The 22641-nt window shown below is 36.9% G+C and overlaps 1 protein-coding gene across 2 annotated transcripts; it reads right to left on the bottom strand.

Annotated features, from left to right (window-relative positions):
* Positions 1 to 5929: 5929 nt before the first annotated feature.
* TMEM19 (transmembrane protein 19) lies at positions 5930 to 22453 on the bottom strand. 2 transcript variants are annotated; one of them, XM_007422942.4, is made up of 7 exons: positions 22338 to 22453; positions 20839 to 20992; positions 18583 to 18696; positions 14440 to 14577; positions 13588 to 13839; positions 11260 to 11469; positions 5930 to 7851 (listed from the first exon to the last, which is right to left on the bottom strand). In XM_007422942.4, the coding sequence occupies exons 1-7, from the start codon at positions 22419 to 22421 to the stop codon at positions 7688 to 7690; spliced, it is 1116 nt and encodes a 371-aa protein (XP_007423004.1). In that variant the 5' UTR covers positions 22422 to 22453; the 3' UTR covers positions 5930 to 7687. The 2 variants fall into 2 exon arrangements, with proteins under 2 accessions (XP_007423004.1, XP_007423008.1); XM_007422946.4 differs by having other exon boundaries at positions 22301 to 22440.
* Between the last annotated feature and the right edge of the window lie 188 nt (positions 22454 to 22641).

Below are 22641 nucleotides of genomic sequence, written 5' to 3'. Positions count from 1 at the left end.
GGGTTGAGGTCTGGGCTCTGACTTGGCCACTCCAAAAGGTGGATTTTGTTTTTCTGAAGCCATTCTGTTGCGGACTTGCTCCGGTGTTTTGGGTCATTGTCCTGTTGCATCACCCAACTTCTACAGAGTTTCAGCTGATGTACAGACATTCTCAAATTGTCCTGAAGAATTTTTTTGATACACTTGGGAATTCATCTTCCCCTCAATGACTGCAAGCTGGCCAGGCCCAGATGCAGGAAAGCAGGCCCAAATCATGATGTTTCCTCCACCATACTTTACGGTTGGGATGATGTTTCTATGATGATATGCAGTGCCCTTTTTACGCCAGATGTAGTGCTGTGTGTTCTTTCCAAATAGTTCAATCTTTCTTTCATCAGTCCACAAAACATTTTGCCAATACCGCTGTGGAGTGTCAATGTGCTCTTTCGCAAACTTCAGGCATGCAGCAATGTTCTTTGTAGTAAGCAGTGGCTTCCTTCATGGTGTCCTGCCATAGACACCCTGCTTGTTCAATGTTTTACTTACTGTAGACTCATGAACACAGATGTTAGCCAGTTCCAATGATGCCTTCAAATCTTTGGCTGTCACTTGGGGTTGTTTCTTTACCTCATTGATGAGTCTTCGTTGTGCTCTTGGGGTCATTTTAGCTGGGTGCCCACTTCTTGGTAAAGTAGCCACAGTCCCAAAGTGTCTCCATTTGTAGATTGTTTGCCTAATTGTAGACTGGTGAATTTCTAAGGTCTTTGAAATCACTTTGTAACCCTTTCCAGCTTTATGTAAATCAACAATTCTTGATCGTAGATCCTCTGAAAGATCTTTTTGGCAAGGCATGGCTCACATAAACATATTCTTCTTGTGCGGAGCAAACTCAAAAAGTTTGAGTGGTTTTTATCAGTCAACACGGCTCTAGTCAACACCTCCAAACTCATTTTCTTAACAAGACTCCAGGTATGCCAACACCTGACTCTAATTAGCTTTTTTGAGGTCAACTCAAGGGTTCACATACTTTTTCCACTAGCACTATGAGGTTTTTATGGTTGTTCTCAATAAAGACATGAAGGATAAGAATTGTTTTTGTGTTATTATTTTAGGCACATATATTTGTCAATACTCTTGACTGAGATGACGGTCAGATCACATTTTATGACAAATTAATGCAGAACACCATGAAATTCCAAAAGGTTCACATACTTTTTCTTCCAACTGTATATGATCAACACTAGTGGTTAAAGATACTGCATATTGAGTCATGCCCATCATATTCTCTACTGCATTATAGTAATTTTTAAAAAAGTAGTTTGTAATTCAGCAAGAAATAGCATTAAAAAATATGGGACATTAGTACATTATCATGCTTTTTATCATTGGATTCCTTAGAATTCTGTTTTTTCTGTCTTAACTGCAAAGTATACAATGGGATTATACACCAAAGATTAGAGTTTTAGGCAGGGCATAGAAAACAGTTTGCTAAGTATTGTATAAAGCTGCAACCCTTGATTCCTAACAGAATTGAATCAGGCAAGATCCATTTTCAAAATATTTTTGCCAGCAATAAAATTGTTCATGTACAGAATACAGTGAATTGTATATAAGGAAGAATATTAAAACAGCAATTTGCCAAGCTACTTGCAATCCTGATATTGGCATGCCCAGAATGGTAAGAATCAGTTCACATTGCTGAAAATAAACAACAGATGAGAATACTTTCATCTCTGCCTTAAATGACAGTGAAAACAGAAGAATGAATTTAAAAACAGCTGGTAGAGGCCACAATCCTGTATAGCCACAGCATGCTTCTGTCTCCTCAAAGACCAGGCTGTTGAAGGTCACACTCCAAAATGGGCCATTTTGGGAGAACGCTTCAGGAGCTTTAAGGGGTAAAATAGGAAAGCATAGCATATATATACTTCAAAAATCTGAAGAACCATTAGGTGACAACAGTTTTTTGTGTATTTTTGCTGCTACCTCCTGGATGGCTGCATTTACATTCCAAGTATAGGATGTCTAACACGTTCTTTAGGCATTTGCAAGGCTTCCCAAAATGAAAAATTCACCCCAAGCCCTCAAATTTCTGCTGCATTCATCTGGGAGGCGCCACAAAGAGGATGATGGTTGGCTTCACTTTTTGTATCCTTGTTGTCTGGAGGTAGACCTCCATAAATTCTAAAGGACTTGGAATAGACATACAGTTAAACTATTCCCTTCAGCCATTGAGAATCATGTCTATTCCTATTTTGTACTCTTGTTAAAAGAGTGGCAAAATGTGAGGGAGATTTTTATAAGGGTTATAATCCTCTAACAAAATGAATAAGTGAACTTCTATTGACTGAAATGCCACCTCCAATATATTCTAAGTGTCTTAAAAAGTTGGCTCAGACTCCTTTTATATCCAGGCATTAATTGTAAAACTCAAGTCATCTACATTTTCAGTTGGAAATTTGGATATATAGCTTCAAGTCCTGTCTCAGCCATAGAAATTGATAGGGTGTCTTTGGAGCAGATATTTTGTCTCAACCCATCTTCTCTTTCAGAACTGTCATTGTAGGGATGAGATCCCATGTAAGATAAGAGTATAAATTAAACATGTAATAAACCTTTTAAATTCTGAACTGTAATCTATGTTCTACATACATTCTCAGATGTTTCTGGATTTGGATTCTAGTAATAGCTGTCACTTAATGAATTTCACCATCCTTTCCATTTACTTTTGAAACAAATCATTTTAAGTATTTTTCTTAACACACCAGCCATTTCTGTGGCAGAAGAAATGGAGGAGGATGGTGCTGGGGTTGTCTCCTGTTCTATCCCTAGGCTTTCATGCATAATATATTCCTCAAACTCTCACCATGCTTTCACCAACTCTATGTTGCTATGGTGTTTGTTGCCAAATGCTTCTATTCTCTTCACCCGCAATCACTGTGGAAAATGTTGGAGAGTGGGAATGGCTAGGAATGAAGCCAGAAATGCACACATAGTTAACAAGTATATACAGTGAGGTTCATTGCTATACAAGCTTAGCACAATATGTTTACAAGATTTTAGTGAATAAGTGTTTGTGTGTGTGTGTGTGTGTGTATTTTGACCAAGTATAAATATGGACACCAATACATCTAACTATACAGTATACTAACAAAGCAAAACACCTTAAATTTCTACTCCTCTACTTTATAAGACGAACACTTAGCTGCTAGTTTCTACCTCCTCTCACTTATCTTCAGCACAGACTTAGGAATGTTAACTACTTCTCTCCTTAACACACTCTTGCCCAGTTATCCAGTGCCTGAACCACTTGCTTTCCAGAGTCTAAGTCCAGGACTGTGTTTTCCTTTCTGCTGCCTCTTCCTTGGCTTCGACTGCCTCAGGCTCTTTCGGGTTCTTCTCCCTGGCTGTGGATCGTCTCGCTCCTCACTCTCTCAGCTGTTGCCTCCTTTGCTCTACATCTGATTGCCTCTTACTCCAGCAGCATCTCCTGCCAAACCCAGAACACCACCACTTCATCCTGTCTACCTGCTGTGGCTTCTTTTATGGTTCTCTCTTTTGAAAGCTACATGCCAGTTTGCAGATGATTCTAAGGAGTGTAAACCTTTTTTTCTTTTCTCTTCAACTGTCTATGTGCCTAAGCTGGGCCAGCTGACAGACCACTGCAGAGAAAAAAAACTTTGACCTTGACAGTTGCATGTAATATTTTTCTGTTTCAGGGCAATTAATCCTTCCACAGAAAACACTCAAGAAGTTTAGATCCTAAATATTGGATTCATCACAACATTTTGGCATCCATTATGGGAAATGTGAGATACACATTTTCAACAGGAGTTCTCAAACTTCATTGTGCCATGATCCCCTAAAATAATAGTGCGGCCTGCAATAAAGAAAACTATCAGACCGTGCTCTAACAGGACTCCTGCCAGCTTGTCTTGGCAGAGCAAGAGCAGAGTCTGGCAGCAATCCAGCTATATATGTATCAACTTACTCCTTGGGGCAGGGCTGTCCTTTGACAGCCTCTATACTCACAGCAACAGCTCTGCCAGCAGCCCAAACCTGCTCCTGAGCGCAGCTCAAGGCAATCTACCCAGGATTGAGGCTCTCCTGCATGGTCTCACGTTCTACTTTTCAAAGGGCAGCAGTTCCTTGTCACTTGTTGCTTAAAATAATGTTTGTTAAACTTAGAAATCCATGAAACAATTTTTTTACTTTTAATGAGGAATAATTAAAACAATAATTATTTGATAATTGTAAGAAATGCACTGTTCCAAAAGTATCCCTTTTGGGGCTCAGCATGTTATATGAACCAGCCATTATGGTCCATGATAAATGGCAGATGTAAACCATGATATATGGCAGATGTAATTAACTTCTCATGGGTCAAAGGAGGGTTGCAGATCAACTTCTAGTAAAAATAATGACAGTGGAAAAGCATGGCTGAAATTTGTTCCCTGTTCTTCACATGTAGAAAGGGAGATTTCTACATGAGACTTCACATGTAAAAAGGGAGGCCAATGGCTACAATTCCTACCCATACTCTCTGAAAACTAAAAGATGCTCTTATATCAGTCTTGGATTTTCTGTATGTTTTAAGGATGGAAATGAGAGTTGGAAGTGGCTAAGAGGGAAACAGCTACCACATGCACAATTATTTCCTCAAATAGCAAAAAAAAAAAAAAGACAGTACAAATTTGCATAGTACAATCCCACATTCAATCTACAGGTTGCTCACTCCTGGTTTATGACAAACTGTGATTCTTATATTCAAAATAGTTAAGAAACAATGGTTTAGTATGCTTAGCCAGAAACTTTATTGAAAATTAGATACACTGTTCTTAGCAATCACTTTTGATTTGGCTACCAGATATTTATAATACTGATAGAAACCAGAAAATTCTGTTTGGCCAGGAAATGTGAGCAGAAAGTATATATTCTGCAGGCAGTGGTTGCTTATCCCTCTTATAATTTCAGAAACTATTTTTCAGTATGATGACCTCATATTTCTTATGTAAGTTTTAACTTGGGACAGTTATCCATGCCCCAATTCCATATTCTGAAGTATATAAAATACATTTTGGAAACACACAGATCAGCCTTTGCTACTTCATACTTAACAGATAGTCTCTTTTTTTTTCACCATCTCTACCAGAGCATTATTTAGGATTATGTTGAAGTAGACTTACAAAACTAGACTCCATATAAGACAAAAAGTCCTACGCCAGCCTATATAGTTATCTAACTCAAAAAGCATACTGAAAATCCTTCACCATTCTTTATAATTTATACCTAGAGAGCTAACATATAAGAGCTGTTTCATAGATTGGATTAATCCATGATGTGGCTTCTTTTTGGATTTGACAATTGATGCTCCCATTCTCTCACCTCCCTTTTGTGTCCTTTTTGCGTTCTGTCATTTAAACTGTTAACCTGCAGGCTACTAAAACTACCCTGTATTATAAATTCTACTTAGGTGTCTGGAGGCCTTTTCAGTTAATGAGTAGATGCTAAAAATAAGGAAGTATTTTCATCCACTAAGGAACATTCAAGTTTTGGATTTTTCCATATGGAAATGACTCAAACTGCACATTACAGAGCAGTTTAAAGTGCAATTAGTCTATCAAGAAGAAGCCCCTGCAATTTGTAATTACGAGGAAAAATATATCTCAATGTTGATCCAATTGAGGATATTCATTATTTGACTGTTAATTGATGCAAAGTGAGATAGAAAATTGTTGGCTTTTAAATTGTGTTAAATAGTCCATCTTTCAACTGATAATTTGCCTTTCTGTAATGATTCTTGGGTAGCAAAAAGAGTTGCCACATTTTAGAATTGGTGCTAGCTAAGGCATAAAGTTAATTTTATAAACAGAAATGATATCAAAATTGTATGATTTTTCTCAGTGTAATGTATCAATGTTGTTTCTGTAATGACTAAATAAAACATAGATGCCATTGTGAAGTCATTTTTATTCGAACATATTTATAAAGGCCTCATTTGGGACACATTTTGTGTATGTATTTTCAAAAAAGATACCTACTGCTCTATTACCACATACAAATACATTGAGGAACAGAAAATATTCCAATCTACATTCTTCTCCCCACCTCATACACTTCCATTAAATATTGTATCTTCCATTCTTATTTATAATTTGTTCTCACTGTTTCACTGATAGGTATATTATTTTAACCAGCTCTTTCTCAATCCAATCAATTTCTTGAATTGCATTAAGATTCTATAACCTACTTTGCCACTACCAAAAAATACACAAATTTTCAGGTGCTTAGAGTGCAACATTAGTATCAACACCAATTAGTGCTGTATTCACTTTATTATGCCATGTATACCAGTGTCTACACTACAGAAAACTGTACATTTTTTCAGAAAAACCAAGTGTTCTTGTATGAAATATGTGTGTGTTATGTTTAGTTGATCAATTTCTTTAAATAGTTCTTCATATTTGCTTTATGCACATTCATTGTTAATGGGAATTCTTATCTACAGTTGTAATTGTCACTTGAAAACAGTCCATTTCTACAAGCAAACTATTTTAAAAGTTGTCTGTAGGCATATATCCTTTGAAGCATCCATCAACTTTCCACCTTTTTTTCTTTAAGATTAATGTAAAATTAAAAATGCTAGTATCTGATTTATATAAAATGACAAATATAAGACTATAGAAAACAGATTTAGTTGCAAACAAACCTGACACATTTTTCATTGTGTTTGTAATAGAACTTGCCAATATACTTTAAAAAATTATATAAGGACAAAATAAATGTCATTTGTCAATAAGAGTTGCTTTCAATTATATTGCATTACACTTTTGGCCCAATCTCTATGAAGAGATGAACCCTCCATCTGTTCATATAGCAGTTTCTAGATTATTTAGATTACAAGGACAGGCAAAAATTGTTTTTCTTGAAAACTAAGGGATAGGTAAGTTATTACAAACTTTGATTTAAAAAGCAACATCCATCTCACAGGCCAAATGAATTTGAATAAATGTAGAGTATTTGTTTCATATGCCAGGATAAATCCATAGCTAATAACTACAGACATTGGCCAAAACATATGCTCTTGTATTTTAAACATAATATTTTAAACCCAATAAATTAATTTTTAAACTTTAGGCACCAACACTTTAGTATTAGATTTCATACCAAACATATGTTTAAAAAATAGTTTAACAGCAAAAAGCAAAATTGTGATTGTACTGAATCTTGTACCTAAGATCAGTTCCCCAGCAACAGCAGAATAGGTCCCCACAAGAAATAGAAGATTTCAGAATAATATAGAAAGTTCAGCATTTTGCTTGGTCACTAGACTAAGATCCATTGCTTGTTCAGGTAGCTGTAGTGGCATTCTATCACAGGTTCACTTTTGCCATTTCTTACTTTCCTAATAGGTAGATTAAGGGGAATGAACTGCAATCAAGTATTCTATCAAGTAGTAACTAAGTGGTAACTATATCCAATTACATAAGAAGCAATGTTAAATCAGGACTCCTTCTTCCTGTCTGTCTCATCTATAATACTTAAAACAGCTGCAGGACGCATAGCTTTAACCTAACAACTCCTCATGCTTTCAGAACAGTTGCAGGAAAACATATTCCAGTCCAGAGTTATAAAGACTCTTGGTGGAGAGCCTTTTAGGTCACAGCTTGTTTGAAGAAGAAAAAAAATGCAAATCGATACCTTTTCTTCATCCTCTTGGCCAAAATCCCCATGCTATTCCAGGCAATAACAAAGCAATGACTACAGAGGAGAAGAGATTCACTGCATTGTTATCCAGGATTGGTTTACCAGAAATGTGTGTTATATTTTCTGTCTGATGGTTGACAACCATTCCAGTACGTTTATCAAAACCTGAAGAAACATTAAATGCAGCATGTTAACCTATTGGGGAAAACAGTCTCCAATAACACAATATGGCATCAACTATACGTTCCAATGGCCACAAATTAAAACTGTTGTAAAGCTCTTAATTTTGCTTTTACTGAAAGCAATCAACATTTAAACACTCAGAATGCTTAATTAAAACGCTATTCTACATAAAGTGGTGTTCATTACTTTTCATCAACAGTCAATTATTATACAGAATTTAAGGCTAGAATATTTATTTATTTATGGTCAAGAACCACAATGTCCTAAAAGCTAAGCCATAAGATTAAAACTCTACAGTACTGTTGAACTACAACAGCAATTGAACAAAATTCAGCCACTTTTCTAGAGTTCATCTGTGACTTGTCTGCTAAAAGAATACTGTAAGGTCTTCTAAATACTCATGGCAGTTATTAAGGTCAAAACTAAGACTCGCACCTGATTGAATAGAAAGGGCAGTGGTGAAGGATATAGCAATTGATTTAACTTCCCCAAGAGAGAGAGACATTCTTGGAGAAGGATGCCATTAAATCACTCTTCTATTAATTGTGAAGCTAGGACAAGGAACCTAGTTAATATGAAAACACTTACTCCTGGGCAAAGGATGTTGGTGAAGTAGGAAGCAACTGAAGTCTCCAAATAATCCAGAGCTGTACAATTTTGGGATTGAATTTAGATCATTTGGAAGATTTTGGTCTACAATTGGCTACTTCAGGGCTTTTTCAAAGCAAAGGAGGCCATATTATGCTGTTTACCAACTGGGACATATAGATTTCTCCATCATCATCATCACCACCACCATCACCATAGGAAAATATTAGATCTTCTGGAGAATGCCTGATGAATGATCCAAGGCTATCATAAAATACAGTGGTACCTCGGGTCACGAACGCTTCTGTTCACGACCAATTCGGGTCACGAACAGCTCTGTTCGCAAAATTTTGCTTCCGTTCGTGAACGCTAGATCGGGTGACGAACAGGATCCGCGGCCATTTTCCGTCCTGTGACACGTGGTTGTGGCTTCCTGTGGGGGGGGACTCTCCCTCCAAGCAATAACTGCCTCACCTGCCTTCCTGTCCTCCACGCCAGAAGTCACGTCAAGCAAGGTTAGCGTTCTCTCTCTTCGTACTGTATTTTGTTTCATATTTTTGCAGTTTTTTAAAAAAATACATATGGTTCAGAACAGATTAACCGTAATTACACTGAACCTTATGGGAAAATTTGATTCGGGATGCGACCAAAATCGGGTCGCGACCAAATTCGGAGGGGTCAGAACAGATTAACTGTATTTACATTTAACCTTATGGGAAAATTTGATTCGGGTCACAACCAATTCAGGTCGCAACCAATTCAGGTCGCAACCAGAGTCACAGAACGAATTAAGTTTGTGAACCGAGGTACCACTGTATACGATTGCTGAGGTTCCACAGAAAAATAAAGAATGTTGGCTATAAGCATGCCCAGCAAAAGAAATTAACATTTAACACAGCTTCTGCCTAAAACATTTACCTAGTCTTCTGTCCCCCCCCACCCCCCCCGGATTTGGCCTGGCCTCTCGGGATAATTCCAGACATTTATCAAAGCAGTTGTACAGATGATCCACCTCATTTCTTTTCTCAGCTCAGGCATAACAGCTTCTTGCTCCATTTTCCCAAAGTCCTGCCTCCAGTTTAAAATAACAAAGCTTTTCCTCTATGAGAGGGAGGGATAGAAGATCTCTCCTGAACATAAGTGCTAAAGTCCGTGTCTGAGAAAAGTATTCAGACTCAAATGTTGTCTGAAATTTAAACTAGCAAAAACGTTGAATTATTGTGAATGCAAGTTATTCACAACATAATGCATATAATAGGATAGCCTATATTGGGATCCACCTGTTGACACTTACTTTCAATACTTCTGCTGAAATTATGACACCCCCAAAAGATTTACCTTTTTTTTAAAGATTATTGATCTCAGAAGGAAACACGGGCCCACCCAGCAATATCTTTAGGACAAAGGCCCAAAGAAGCTATAGCGCTAGGATTGTGACTAAATAAAACTTGAAACTCCAGGGATGTAACTTTACATCACACAGTGGGACCATTTGGAAAGCAGGCAAGATGAAGAGCCAAAACACAAATGGATTATTTTCTTATATGGGCAAGCTTCTTCTACTTTCCCTTCTAAGCCTCTGTCTTTTTCTTCTCTAATGGGCTTTTTACATTATTGTCCTCTCTAAAATAATGCTTTGGAAGAATTCCGAAAGTGCCAAAGTTTAGTGGCTCCATAATCTCTTTACCGTCTAATCAGAAATGCCCCAGCTCTAATGCACTCTTGATTGAAACAGGGGTCAAAGATGGATTTGGGTCTTATGTTCTTATGTAAGGGTTTGGCCAAATCTGGATATTTACAATTAAAATTTTGTTATAGTAGACTGTCCATTAAAGATAGAATGTTGAAGCTGAGATGCTTAATTAATCAACAAGAATCAACAAAACTACTACCCCCCTGGTTATTCTCAAGTTGTCTCCCAGGTAAGAGTTTACTTCACTTTGGACCTCTACTGACAAATTGGGAGATTTATTGCTAGTGGAAGATGGCCACTATCAGAGCAGCAGATGATTGAAAAGACTGTATTTGAGGATAGGGTTGTGGACACCATAAAAAAGTCAACAGTGTAGGCTGTAATCCTATGTATACTTTTTTAAAAAACAGCTCTGTAAGATTCACAAGTTTGAGCTCATTGCCATTCTGTTTCAGACAGGGAAAATGTTCTTTTTTAGATTAAACCATATCTAAACATGAAGGGAACAAATCTGTCGTTGTATATTTGTTTATATTTCTGTTGGCTAGGCCAAGAGATTTATAAACCTCAATTTCCTATTATCTGAATATTGTACACAGCAGGTTATGCAGAGCTTTGGATCTGATTGCAGAAAGATCCTTTGGAGTGCATGAAAGTGCTCACGGAGAACCTGTCTGCAAGTCTTAAAGCAGCATGTATGCAATTCCAAGAAAAGTCATTGATTCTTTAAAGAATTGTGGACAGATGCTTTGTTTCCACTCTCACTGGAACATACAGTATTTAATAGTTTATCTCTAGGTAGGATTATCTAACACCCCCCCCATATGTTGATAGATGGTAACTCCAATCAGTCCCAACTAAGTTGCTTACCTCCAGCATAATGCTTGTTATGCCTTGTTATGAATTTTTCAGCCTTATTCTTAATTATCTGATGTTAATTGGAATGTATACTGCCAATGAAATAGCAATATCAACTAGTATTTCTAATTTATTTAATACAAAACATTTAAAAATACTTAAGGTTATCCTATGGTTATCAGTCCTGTTTACTCTAAATGGTAAGATTAGATTAGCAGAAAAGTGATGTAAAGATTCATTTAAAAACTTACCACTGTACTGCATTGTTGCTCCTAAGTAGGAATCAATGATAGATCCTAGTAAACCAGCAGAACCACCAAACACAATAATTGGCCATTGTGGAGCAGATATATCCAAATCATTCACAAAAATCAACTGGGAAATGAAGTAAGCCACACCAACTAATGTGCCTCCAAGCAGACTTGAAATTAAACCCACGAAAGTAACACCTCCATTAGTACCTAAAATAAATATAACATTCTAAAATTGGCATTTTAAATGTTTTAAAACTTGCATTAAATAGCCCAAAAGATAAATTTACACCTGACATACTGCACATATTCGGACAATATCACCTTATTTTAAATAAAATAACACTGAAAATATCCATCTTTGTTCTTTTCGCAGCAGAGCAAACTATTAAGAAAGAAAGGAGGAGAATCCCAGTGACCCAACTTACTCTGCTTTTAGCTGACCTCAGCAAATACCCTGCGCTAGCATTGATGCAGCATTTTACTGTAACTGAATCCTCTTAATTAAAAGATTTGGAGTAAACCTCAATTTTTCTCTTCCCAGAAATGCCACTGTTAGCTTAATGCTGACACCAATCATGGAAGTCAACTTCAAACAGCATTTTGAATAGCTTATAAGTCAACTTCAAACAGCATTCAAATCAGCATAAGTGTCAGTGACTGGATTATCATATTGCATTAAACTGAGAATTGTTTTAAATAGTAATGCCCCAGTTAATACAACACAAATTCATAACCAAAAAACCCACATTACAGTATGCTTTTAGCCAGGTCACAATATTATTGTTATACTTAAAACAAGGGGGGAAATTATATTATATTACATTAATATATAATTAATTTATATGCTTTCACCGAAACCCAAATTTTCCAGGGTGACTTACAATATCACAATGATAGATTAAAAAACAATGCACAATAAAATAAAAGCAGCAGTCAGAGTAGTCAAAGTTTCTTTGCATGTTGCAAGAATAAAAGATCTTTGCCTGGCACTATAAAGACAAAAAAGATGGTGCCAGGCATATTTCAGTTGGAAAGCATGCAAGAAAGCTACAGCTAAAAAAGCCTTCCCCCGACAGACATTCAGTTCAGGACAGGAGGGTACTTCAAGAGGGGCCTCCAAAGATGATATATAGTAATAGCAGCATTTATTTGGCCATCTACAATCTTAAAGTATACTTAAATAAGGACTTATAATTGATTAAGACAGAGAATGTAATTATCAAAATTAGTAACAACTCTATTCTGACTCTGAATCTAGGTTAAACAATGAGGAAACATTAAGGTAAAGTTGAGAGCATAAGGAAGCATGGCTCTGTTCATGCAAAACTGTCCACTTTCTGACTGAATGTACTGTACTGTATTATATTATCCTGTACTATCTGTTCCAAAAATAAGTCTCATCAAGCTCAACTGGGGTTACGCTCTGCTCAGCCATAATCACATTTTGTTAGAGCAGAAAAGGAATTAGGTGATTAATTCAGAATGTATTCAGATGGCAATATAATCTCAGTATTCAGTCAAAACCCTGCTGTTAACTGGGGCCACAACAAATGACCTACGGACCTCTCCAAAAGCAGAATTATTCAGATACCGGACAAACTTAAGGGGAAAAAAATATTTTCAAGTTGATGAACCTAAGTTTCAGATATTGTGTTTTTCATTATATAGTAAGTCCTTGATTTTACATCTTGATGGACTTCAGAAGCAACGGACAAATCTAAATTTCTAACACTAATGATCTCTGACCTAAGCAACAGTGTTATTTGGTAAATCAGTCTGGACAATGGCCATATATTTTCTATATATTAAGTACATTTTAGGCATGCAAAAAAAATTCGTTTTCTATTTAAGGGACACCTGGCTCTAATAGACACCCCTTCTCCCAATTAATGTATTAATCAAGGACTTATTATAATTGCAAACATGTCATTTTAGGAGATATTTTGGCCAGTTATATTATTGCATCAATGATTCAGATACTTGGTAACTTGCAAATAGAAGGCAAAGGTCCAACCAATGCAAATCTTTCAGGCCAAATTCAAGACTACACAAGCTGCATCCAGTGGTTGGGTTTACACATCATGCTAAATCATGAGGGTTTATTTGATTCTGGCTTACTGCACTATATAAATCCACTCTCTGTGACCTATAAACAATAGTTTAGAGTTCAGTATGTATAAATCTAGCCAATTATGGTTTATTCAATAAACTATGGTTAATAAAACAAGGCTTAACATTAATTATGAACCACGACCACAGAAAGAACATTGAGAGACTGTCTACTACCATTCATTCAGCCAAGATAATTTTGAAATTCAAGCTTACCTACTGGAACTTTTTTCCAGGTTGTTATTAGCCGGGGTTCATGACCCATGACAGTGCCAATCTCTGAAGCCCAGGTATCTCCAGCACAGCAGGCCAAAGCACCCAGTAATGATAGACACATCCAGGATGCTGTATATTGTTTAGAGAAGTCCACTGGAATTTCACCTGGTCCATTTTCAATCATGTATAACAGAGCCAGTTCTGCAGGTACACCACCATTGCAAAATACTTGCACCCAATTTCTTTGTCCACCTGTATACAAACAGAGAAACTATAAGTTGTTAAGAGAAAACAAACATTTAGTAGCCTGGAGAGTATGTAATAAGAGAAAAATTGAATAATACAATGTTTAGTTCAAATCATCAGGGTTTTCAATTTTAACTAGAAGCAAAAATTAATACAAAATTATGTTGTTGTACATAATTCAGGTGATTCACTAGAAATAAGATAATGTCAAGAAATATTTATTTGGGACTGAGCCTGAAGATCCAATCCAGGAGATCTTGGTGATTAGATATAAGCTTTTCTACCCATTCCACTTGCAAACTTCAAGAGACCACAAAAACTGGTCTCAAAGAGTGCTTTTTTATAGAAATGTCTCTACCACTTTTCACAAATGCCTCCTTATTCCTCAAATATCCATTCATTTATCTCAATAGAATCCTGTTCCCCAAAGAAATATTTCCAGGAGCCTTGTGGATTGACAAGAAAAGGACAAAAATGGAGTGGGGAAGGTCAGCTTCTTCCTACCCTGGTCCAATCTAAGGACTACACCACTCCTTGTGTACCTTTCCTTCCTTAAAATTATAGTACAATTTTTAGTTATTAAATTTCTTAAAACTAAAACCTTACCTTCTTTGTATTCTGAATCTATTTGTTTCTTTACTTCTCCTTTCCACTTGGTAAGTTTGGAAGAAGTAATGAAAAACATGAGCATGGAAGTAAAAAAGCTGTAATTTGCAACAGTAAGGATAAATCCAACAATTAAACCTGAAGGAAAAGGGAAGGTGGGGGAAAGAATTGCAATTTAATTTTTACAATAATTTTCTTCCAGCAATTTAATTATTTTACTTTTAAAAACTATTCAGCATCAACTTACACTGAAATGACTCTGCAAGTTAAAGCATTCATGCAGGAGGAAAACACTTACTACATAGCCAGTAACAATAAAAAATAAGTTAAAACTATGTCTGACGATTCTTACATACAAGAGTGACAAAACAGTTGCAGTATGGAATAGTCCTTTCAGTTTTCTAGCCAGCCATATCTTTTTTTATGATATTTCATCACATTCCTCTTCTTCTATGGTACTGAGCATGCTCAATTCTCTTTCAGCTGATTTATATGGGATTCCTGTCTTCAGTTTTTTTTTCCCTTAAATGTTTTGTTGTATTTTAAATCTTAATTTCTTCCCCCCCAACCCCAGCCCACCATACTTCAATACAGGTAGTCCCTGGGTTAAGAATACCCAGTTTATGGATGACCCATAGTTAACAATGGAGCCTATTGTAGCAAAATTTGAGTTAAATACACAATGATTCAAGTTAATTACACAATACTACTTATATAGTATTATACAATAATACTGTTCCAGCTTACATACAAATTCAACTTAAGGAGAGACCTTGGGAAAGGAACTCTTTCTTAAACTGGTGACTAGCCGTATCTAAGTTTGCTATTAATCTATACATATGAGCAGCTATTCCAATACCTCTTTTCTCTTTCCCATTCTTTTTTTCTTTAGAATAGGAAAACAAAACAAAAGGATTATGAACAAGAACTACCTTCTATTTCGGCTCTGCAGAGTGCTTTGAAAGCGTTGAGCAACAAGACCTCCAAATTCAGTATTTGTACAATACTTTTACACAATATGGGAGTAAACTAAGCCAGCTTCCCCAAGCTTCTGCATTCCATATGTAATAATGGACTAAACTCCATTCCAATGAATATGCCCATTAATTATACTACCTTAGCTTGATTGGAGGAAAGCAGCACTACACTTTTAGTTCTGTTCATATCTCTCTTCAGACCTGTTGCTTCCATTTCTACCTTTATACCTTAGAACATCCTGGTAACATGACTGGAAGAATATCATCCTTTCATCATCCATGTATCTGTAGATACATCCATATCAATCTTTCTTACATACTGCATTTGATGTTTCTGACAGAATCTGGTGTGTTTCCTACACTCCTTTTTTCATCAGTACTCCAAATTTTGTAATAAATGCTAGATTCACACAAATTGCCCTAAATACTAGAAATAAATTAAGTAATTCATACTCCCCACTCCTCCCATGCACCTTAAAAATATAGGCCATCTTGAAGAGGCATCAATGAATAGTCAAGATGAGTTCTTGTTAAACCAGTTAGATGAAACTTGCTACATCTAAAGAGTCATAATTGGATTATGAGTTCCATAAAGAACTCATTAGAGATGAGATTCACTATAATGATCAGGAACCCTGAGCTACACATATTTACTTCTATTGATCAGGAATAGGCAGAGCAGATTTTGCAGGGGGGGAAAACCCCCCACAAAATTACAATATTCTGCTATTCAATATACACCATGCATCTTCCTCGCCCAAATTATGTGAGGTAGAATGCCCCAGATACTTTTGAAGCTTCTTTCCTGTCCTGCTTTAAGTCCCAGCTCTTTAGCATAATATTTCTATTATAGGAAATTTACTATACTAATAAACTATTAGTATGACTACACTAATAAACTATTTTGAATGTGCTGAAGCATACAAAGGAAAATACTTGCATAGCTGCTATAGTAACCTACTGCCCAAAACTTTTATTGATCTATGTATCCTAATACATATTCAGTCAAGTTGCCCTATATCCCAGAATATCAAAAATAGCCTTAAAAGGATCCTAGGCCTGACCAGCCACAAATAAGACACTAGAGTGATTTTAGAAGAAACCTGATGACAGTTGTGTACAGTGGGGCAAAAAAGTATTTAGTCAGCCACCAATTGTGCAAGTTCTCCCACTTAAAAAGATGAGAGAGGCCTGTAATTTTCATCATAGGTATACCTCAACTATGAGAGACAAAATGGGGGAAAAAATCCAGAAAATCACATTGTCTGATTTTTAAAGAATTTATTTGCAAATCATGGTGGAAAATAAGTATTTGGTCAATATCAAAAGTTCATCTCAATACTTTGTTATATATCCTTTGTTGGCAATGACAGAGGTCAAACGTTTTCTGTAAGTCTTCACAAGGTTTTCACACACTGTTGCTGGTATTTTGGCCCATTCCTCCATGCAGATCTCCTCTAGAGCAGTGATGTTTTGGGGCTGTCGCTGGGCAACACGGACTTTCAACTCCCTCCAAAGGTTTTCCATGGAGTTGAGATCTGGAGACTGGCTAGGCCACTCCAGGACCTTGAAATGCTTCTTACGAAGCCACTCCTTCGTTGCCTGGGCAGTGTGTTTGGGATCATTGTCATGCTGAAAGACCCAGCCACGTTTCATCTTCAATGCCCTTGCTGATGGAAGGAGGTGCTCACTCAAAATCTCACGATACATGGCTCCATTCATTCTTTCCTTTACACGGATCAGTCGTCCTGGTCCCTTTGCAGAAAAACAGCCCCAAAGCATGATGTTTCCACCCCCATGCTTCACAGTAGGTATGGTGTTCTTTGGATGCAACTCAGCATTCTCTCTCCTCCAAACACGACAAGTTTAGACCAAAACATTCTACTTTGGCTTCATCTGACCATATGACATTCTCCCAATCCTCTTCTGGATCATCCAAATGCTCTCTAGCAAACTTCAGACGGGCCCGGACATGTACTGGCTTAAGCAGGGGGACACATCTGGCACTGCAGGATTTGAGTCCCTGACAGCATAGTGTGTTACTGATGGTAGCCTTTGTTACTTTGGTCCCAGCTCTCTGCAGGTCATTCACTAGGTCCCCCCGTGTGGTTCTGGGATTTTTGCTCACCGTTCTTGTGATCATTTTGACCCCACAGGGTGAGATCTTACATGGAGCCCCAGATTGAGGGAGATTATCAGTGGTCTTGTATGTCTTCCATTTTCTAATTATTGCTCCCACAGTTGATTTCTTCACACCAAGCTGCTTGCCTCTTGCAGATTCAGTCTTCCCAGCCTGGTGCACATCTACAATTTTGTTTCTGGTGTCCTTCAACAGCTCTTTGGTCTTGGCCATAGTGGAGTTTAGAGTGTGACTGTTTGAGGTTGTGGACAGGTGTCTTTTATACTGATAACAAGGTCAAACAGGTGCCATTACTACAGGTAATGAGTGGAGGACAGAGGAGCCTCTTAAAGAAGTAGTTACAGGTCTGTGAGAGCCAGACATCTTGCTTGTTTGTAGGTGACCAAATACTTATTTTCCACCATGATTTGCAAATAAATTCTTTAAAAATCAGACAATGTGATTTTCTGGATTTTTTTCCCCATTTTGTCTCTCATAGTTGAGGTATACCTATGATGAAAATTACAGGCCTCTCTCATCTTTTTAAGTGGGAGAACTTGCACAATTGGTGGCTGACTAAATACTTTTTTGCCCCACTGTATGTGTATGTATATGTAGGGGAGAGAGTATTTAATTTTAACATTAATATCTGCTCAAGTAATGAGTAACTCATAACAAACCCAATTCTATGGACCCTAATATACCCTATATTTAGATTAGATAGCATCATATGGGGGATAAAATATCATGTGCACAGGCTTGGAGAGAGGCCAGCTTCTGATCTCTACTTTGTTTGTCATCCAGGATGCAGAAGGGAATTTGACAAATTCTACATCAAACAATAAATATAAGATTTACAGATGCTCATCCCTGAAATGTGATAGGAACAGAAAACTTGCACATCCAGGTAAAATTTTAAAAAAGCATAATGCCAAAAAAGAAAAACAAACACATCTTAATATGTAATGCTCAGTTGAAAGATGAAGGAAAATGCTTACATTTCAAAATATCTATACACACAACCAAAATTAAGGGATAAGGCCATACCTCCTATTGCTCCACCATGATCAAGACTCTTTTTCTTAAATCCTCGTGAAGCAATTATTAGTGGAATCAAGATCGAAAAAAGCCAGCGCCATGGAGAAATTGGCCGCAAACTACCTAAAAAGTAGGTTGAAAACAGTACACAGAATGTCAAGAACAATATTCCATTGTACGAACCATAATGTTCTTAAAAGAGTTGAAGAGCAAAAGCAGCTTTTGTTCCTTTTTAAATAACAGACACTTGAAATTATTATCACTTTATATTCAAGTATAATAGAATATTCTGCAGGGGGGGCAGTTAAGTTCTCCTTTCAAAAAACTCCTTTCTAATGTCAAAAGGCCAATTGAAGAAATACCCTGTAGGGCACAAAATGGAAGTAACTTTACTCTTTGTTGCATCCAGAAACAGAAATACTTTCAATCCACACATATACTTCATCCTTATCACTAAACAGAACCAAAATGCTTATTTATTTACTTACTTATTGACTATATTTATAGTAATGTCATATAGATTCATGGCAGTTTACAATCAAACAAAATGCATAAAATCATAACACACCTACCCACCCCAAAAAAACAACAAACACAAGCAATTCTATATTTTCAGCAATCAAATGCTCTACGAAAAAGGTCTGTCTTGACTGCCCTGTGGAAAATTATAAGAGACAGCGCCATCGAGATCTCTGGAGATCGGTGTTAAGCATAGGGACAAAGCATGAAAAAAAAACATGTTCTAGTCCCTTTGTTCTGATTTCATTTGAGGGGCTGGATTCTCAACATGACCCTCTGGTCCCAATGAATTAATCAAGTTGGTTCTGCCTGAAGCAGGTGGTCCTGCCAGTGCCTAGGCCAGTGTTGTCCAAACGGCCACTTTAAGATGAGCGGACTTCAACTCCCAGAATTCCCCTGCCAGCCGTGCTGGCTGGGGAATTCTGGGAGTTGAAGTCCGCTCATCTTAAAGTGGCCAAGTATGGACAACACTGACCTAGGCACTGAGCCATAAAGATACTTCGTGTGAAAACCAGCACTTTGAACTGTACATGGAAGCCTGCTGGCAACCAATGCAGCACCATCAAAACAAACAACACTGGCATTCTGCACCAACTGTAGCTTCCAGGTAGTCTTCAAAAGCAACCCCATGAAAACTATAACTGTTGATCCAAAATTAGATTTGATTATGAACATACGAAAAATGCAAACTAAACACAATACTACAATATACAAGGCTCCTGTTCAGCATTTCACATAGCATTTCCTTTTTTCCAGGACATTCCATTCTCTTCTCCTTCTGCACCAAACTATTTTACTTTGTAGCCAACAAGTTTACTCTTCATAGGGTTATTTCTGTGGTCTCCTTAACATATTTTCCTCTCTATCTTAGGCTATAATTCACTTAATTATTTTGAAATTACAGAGTGATTTGTAAGCCTTATTGAAAGACAACAGTAAGTAAATACATACCAGACCACAAACATTGCACTCTTGATTCCAAAGGTGCCAGTTGTAACACTGTTATCCTCTCTCTTTGAAGCAGCTTAGGAAACCATATATAATCTCTCTCATTTTATTTATACAACAAGCCATTTAGACTATTGGCTAATATAGTTACCATTGTTTATAGCAGTGTTTCTCAACCTCAGCAACTTTAAGCTGGCTGGGGAATTCTGGGAGTTTAAGTCCACATAACTTAAAGTTGCTGAGGTTGAGAAACACCGGTTTATAGTAAGATATTTTTTTGAGGTCTCAGATCATCTGAAATTACATTGCCAAAATTTGTTGGCAAACATTATTTTAGTTGATAGATATCAACATATAGAGATGACAGTGTTTTTTAATTCAAAAAACATATTTATATCTTCTCAAATATCAGTTATAATAAACTGTTGACATAATGTATTCTGAGGCATTTGACAAATGTACTCATATTTAGAATATATGATTCTCTCTAATGTATTATTTATAATATTTCTAGTTAAGATATTACTACCAATCAAACCACTGGCTATGCACATATTTCAGATATTAAAGTTCTTACAATATATAGTTTTTAATATTACTAGTGATTGAATGTATTTTGATAAACCTTCAGCAATCACCTAAAATATCTCAATTATAGAAATATATGGCAACAGTGTGGCATTTTTTTAAAAAAATTCTTACATATCAAAATTAGCAATTAAAAGTAATTAAAATTCTTGTATTTGAATGCAATAAACTGAAACATTTCATAAATATTTAATGATTTTCAAACGTTACCATAGTACGTGCTTGCAGTCATGGACACAATCCAAAAAGATAAAGAAATACATATCAGTATACTCAAAATGATAATGTTTGTTATCATTTTGAAGTAATCGTTATTGAAATCATCCCAGGAATAGAACAGCATGGAAAATCCAGAACTGATCACCTGTGTGTAGAAGAAAGAAGAAAATGTTTTAGCTAATTGTTTAAAGAAATAGAAAAATCTATCAAAAATCATGGAACCCCAGAAGAAACAATGAAGTAAATTTCCATGATGAGAAACACATTTCCATGGTGAGAAATTTCTTACCTTTGTGTGTGCATATCTGCCCAGTTAAAATATAATACAATGCCTTAAGTCTTTAACAGGGCAGCCATTCAGATACTTATTTCTTTGTTACTGTGTGTACAAGTCATTTGGTATGGGTGCTTACTTGTAATATAAATGCTGGTAATTCATCTCAGGAAGTACATTTTGAATGCAGGTTGGCATAGCAGAAAAAGGATGCACTGATAAATAAAGAATCCTTCCTCACCATGCACCCATATTTCTACTGTACATATTTTTCTGAGTCACATTCACTGTCACTAATATAGGGTTACCAAATGTCCAGCAAAAGGAGGACATGTCCTCCTTTTGTCCTCAGGACCTCTGTCCGTCAGGCATAGCTTTCAAATCAAATTTTGTCCAGTTTTTTTTTAGTACCTTGGGGGGGTTTTTTACATTTTGAACTGTTTTCACAAGTGATCACTCAAACTTTCCTATAGCGTGACCTTGTAAATTGTCTTCTTTCTTTCCTTTGTCTATCAACGGCCTAGATTTATGTTATTTATTTCCTGATTCCAACAATAGCTGTTTTAGTAAGTTTTAATAATCCATTGCCAATTCAATGCATAACTAAAGTATTGTATAATCCTAATCAAAATAAATATCCAGAGTGTTTAGAATTCACTGGCTGCTTCCAATATATTTTAATATTGAAAATATTCATATTTCATATTCATACTCCTTGAAAAACGTCCGGCATGTACTGGATAGAGTACGCTTTGGAAATGCAGCACAGAAATCGAAACTCTAGGAAAAAACCCCACCAATGTAAACTACGAGGAAACAGTTCAATTGCCCCCATCTTCTTCAAGGAATTCTGTGAAACAGCGAAGTGTTAAATTACCGCGACGACTTTGCCGCCGATTTCACCTATTCCTTAGAATCCCGGTTTCCTGGCATCTTTTATTACGAGTAAACAAACATTTATAAATGCGCGCGCGTTTAAAGGTAGCCCTGCCCACGCTACCATCCACTTCTGGTTCCTTATTTTATTTCAATCATGTATATACACTAAATGCTCTTTCGGGCTCGCCGCCCAAGAAGCTTAATGCAGTAAAGAGCAAATGGAGCTCCTAGGAGTAAGGCATCCCGGCTCCGACGGGTGCTGGGGAAGCATGAAGCCTGCATCTCAGCTCCCTGACACACCTCAGGGCCAATGGGGCCTCGTTTGGCTTCGGCCGACCTTCTTGGGGAGGCAGGTACCGTTCCATCCTCTTCCCAACGAGCCTCGGACCATCACTTCAACAAGACGGCAAGGAAACCCCATCGCCGCCGACGCCCCCCCCCTAAACCCTAACCCGAGACTATAGAGTCATATTTAAAAGACTCATACGAAGTTTTACGCTTCCGAATTAATCTTGAGCAGCGTACGTTCTCTCCTTCCGGGAGATAGAGCGAGCAGCCACGCAAAGCCATTTCTTTGACAGCAGCCTTCCCTCCCACCTTCCGCTGCTGTAAAACGCAGGAGGCCTAAACTTCTGTGAGAA

The sequence above is a fragment of the Python bivittatus genome, unplaced genomic scaffold, assembly GCF_059951505.1.
Source record: "Python bivittatus isolate LINGU-HERP-01145 unplaced genomic scaffold, Pbiv_v1 ctg000330_np1212, whole genome shotgun sequence".
NCBI lineage: Eukaryota > Metazoa > Chordata > Lepidosauria > Squamata > Pythonidae > Python > Python bivittatus.
Note: the sequence above shows the minus strand (reverse complement) of the source record. Positions and strands in the feature narration are given on the sequence as shown.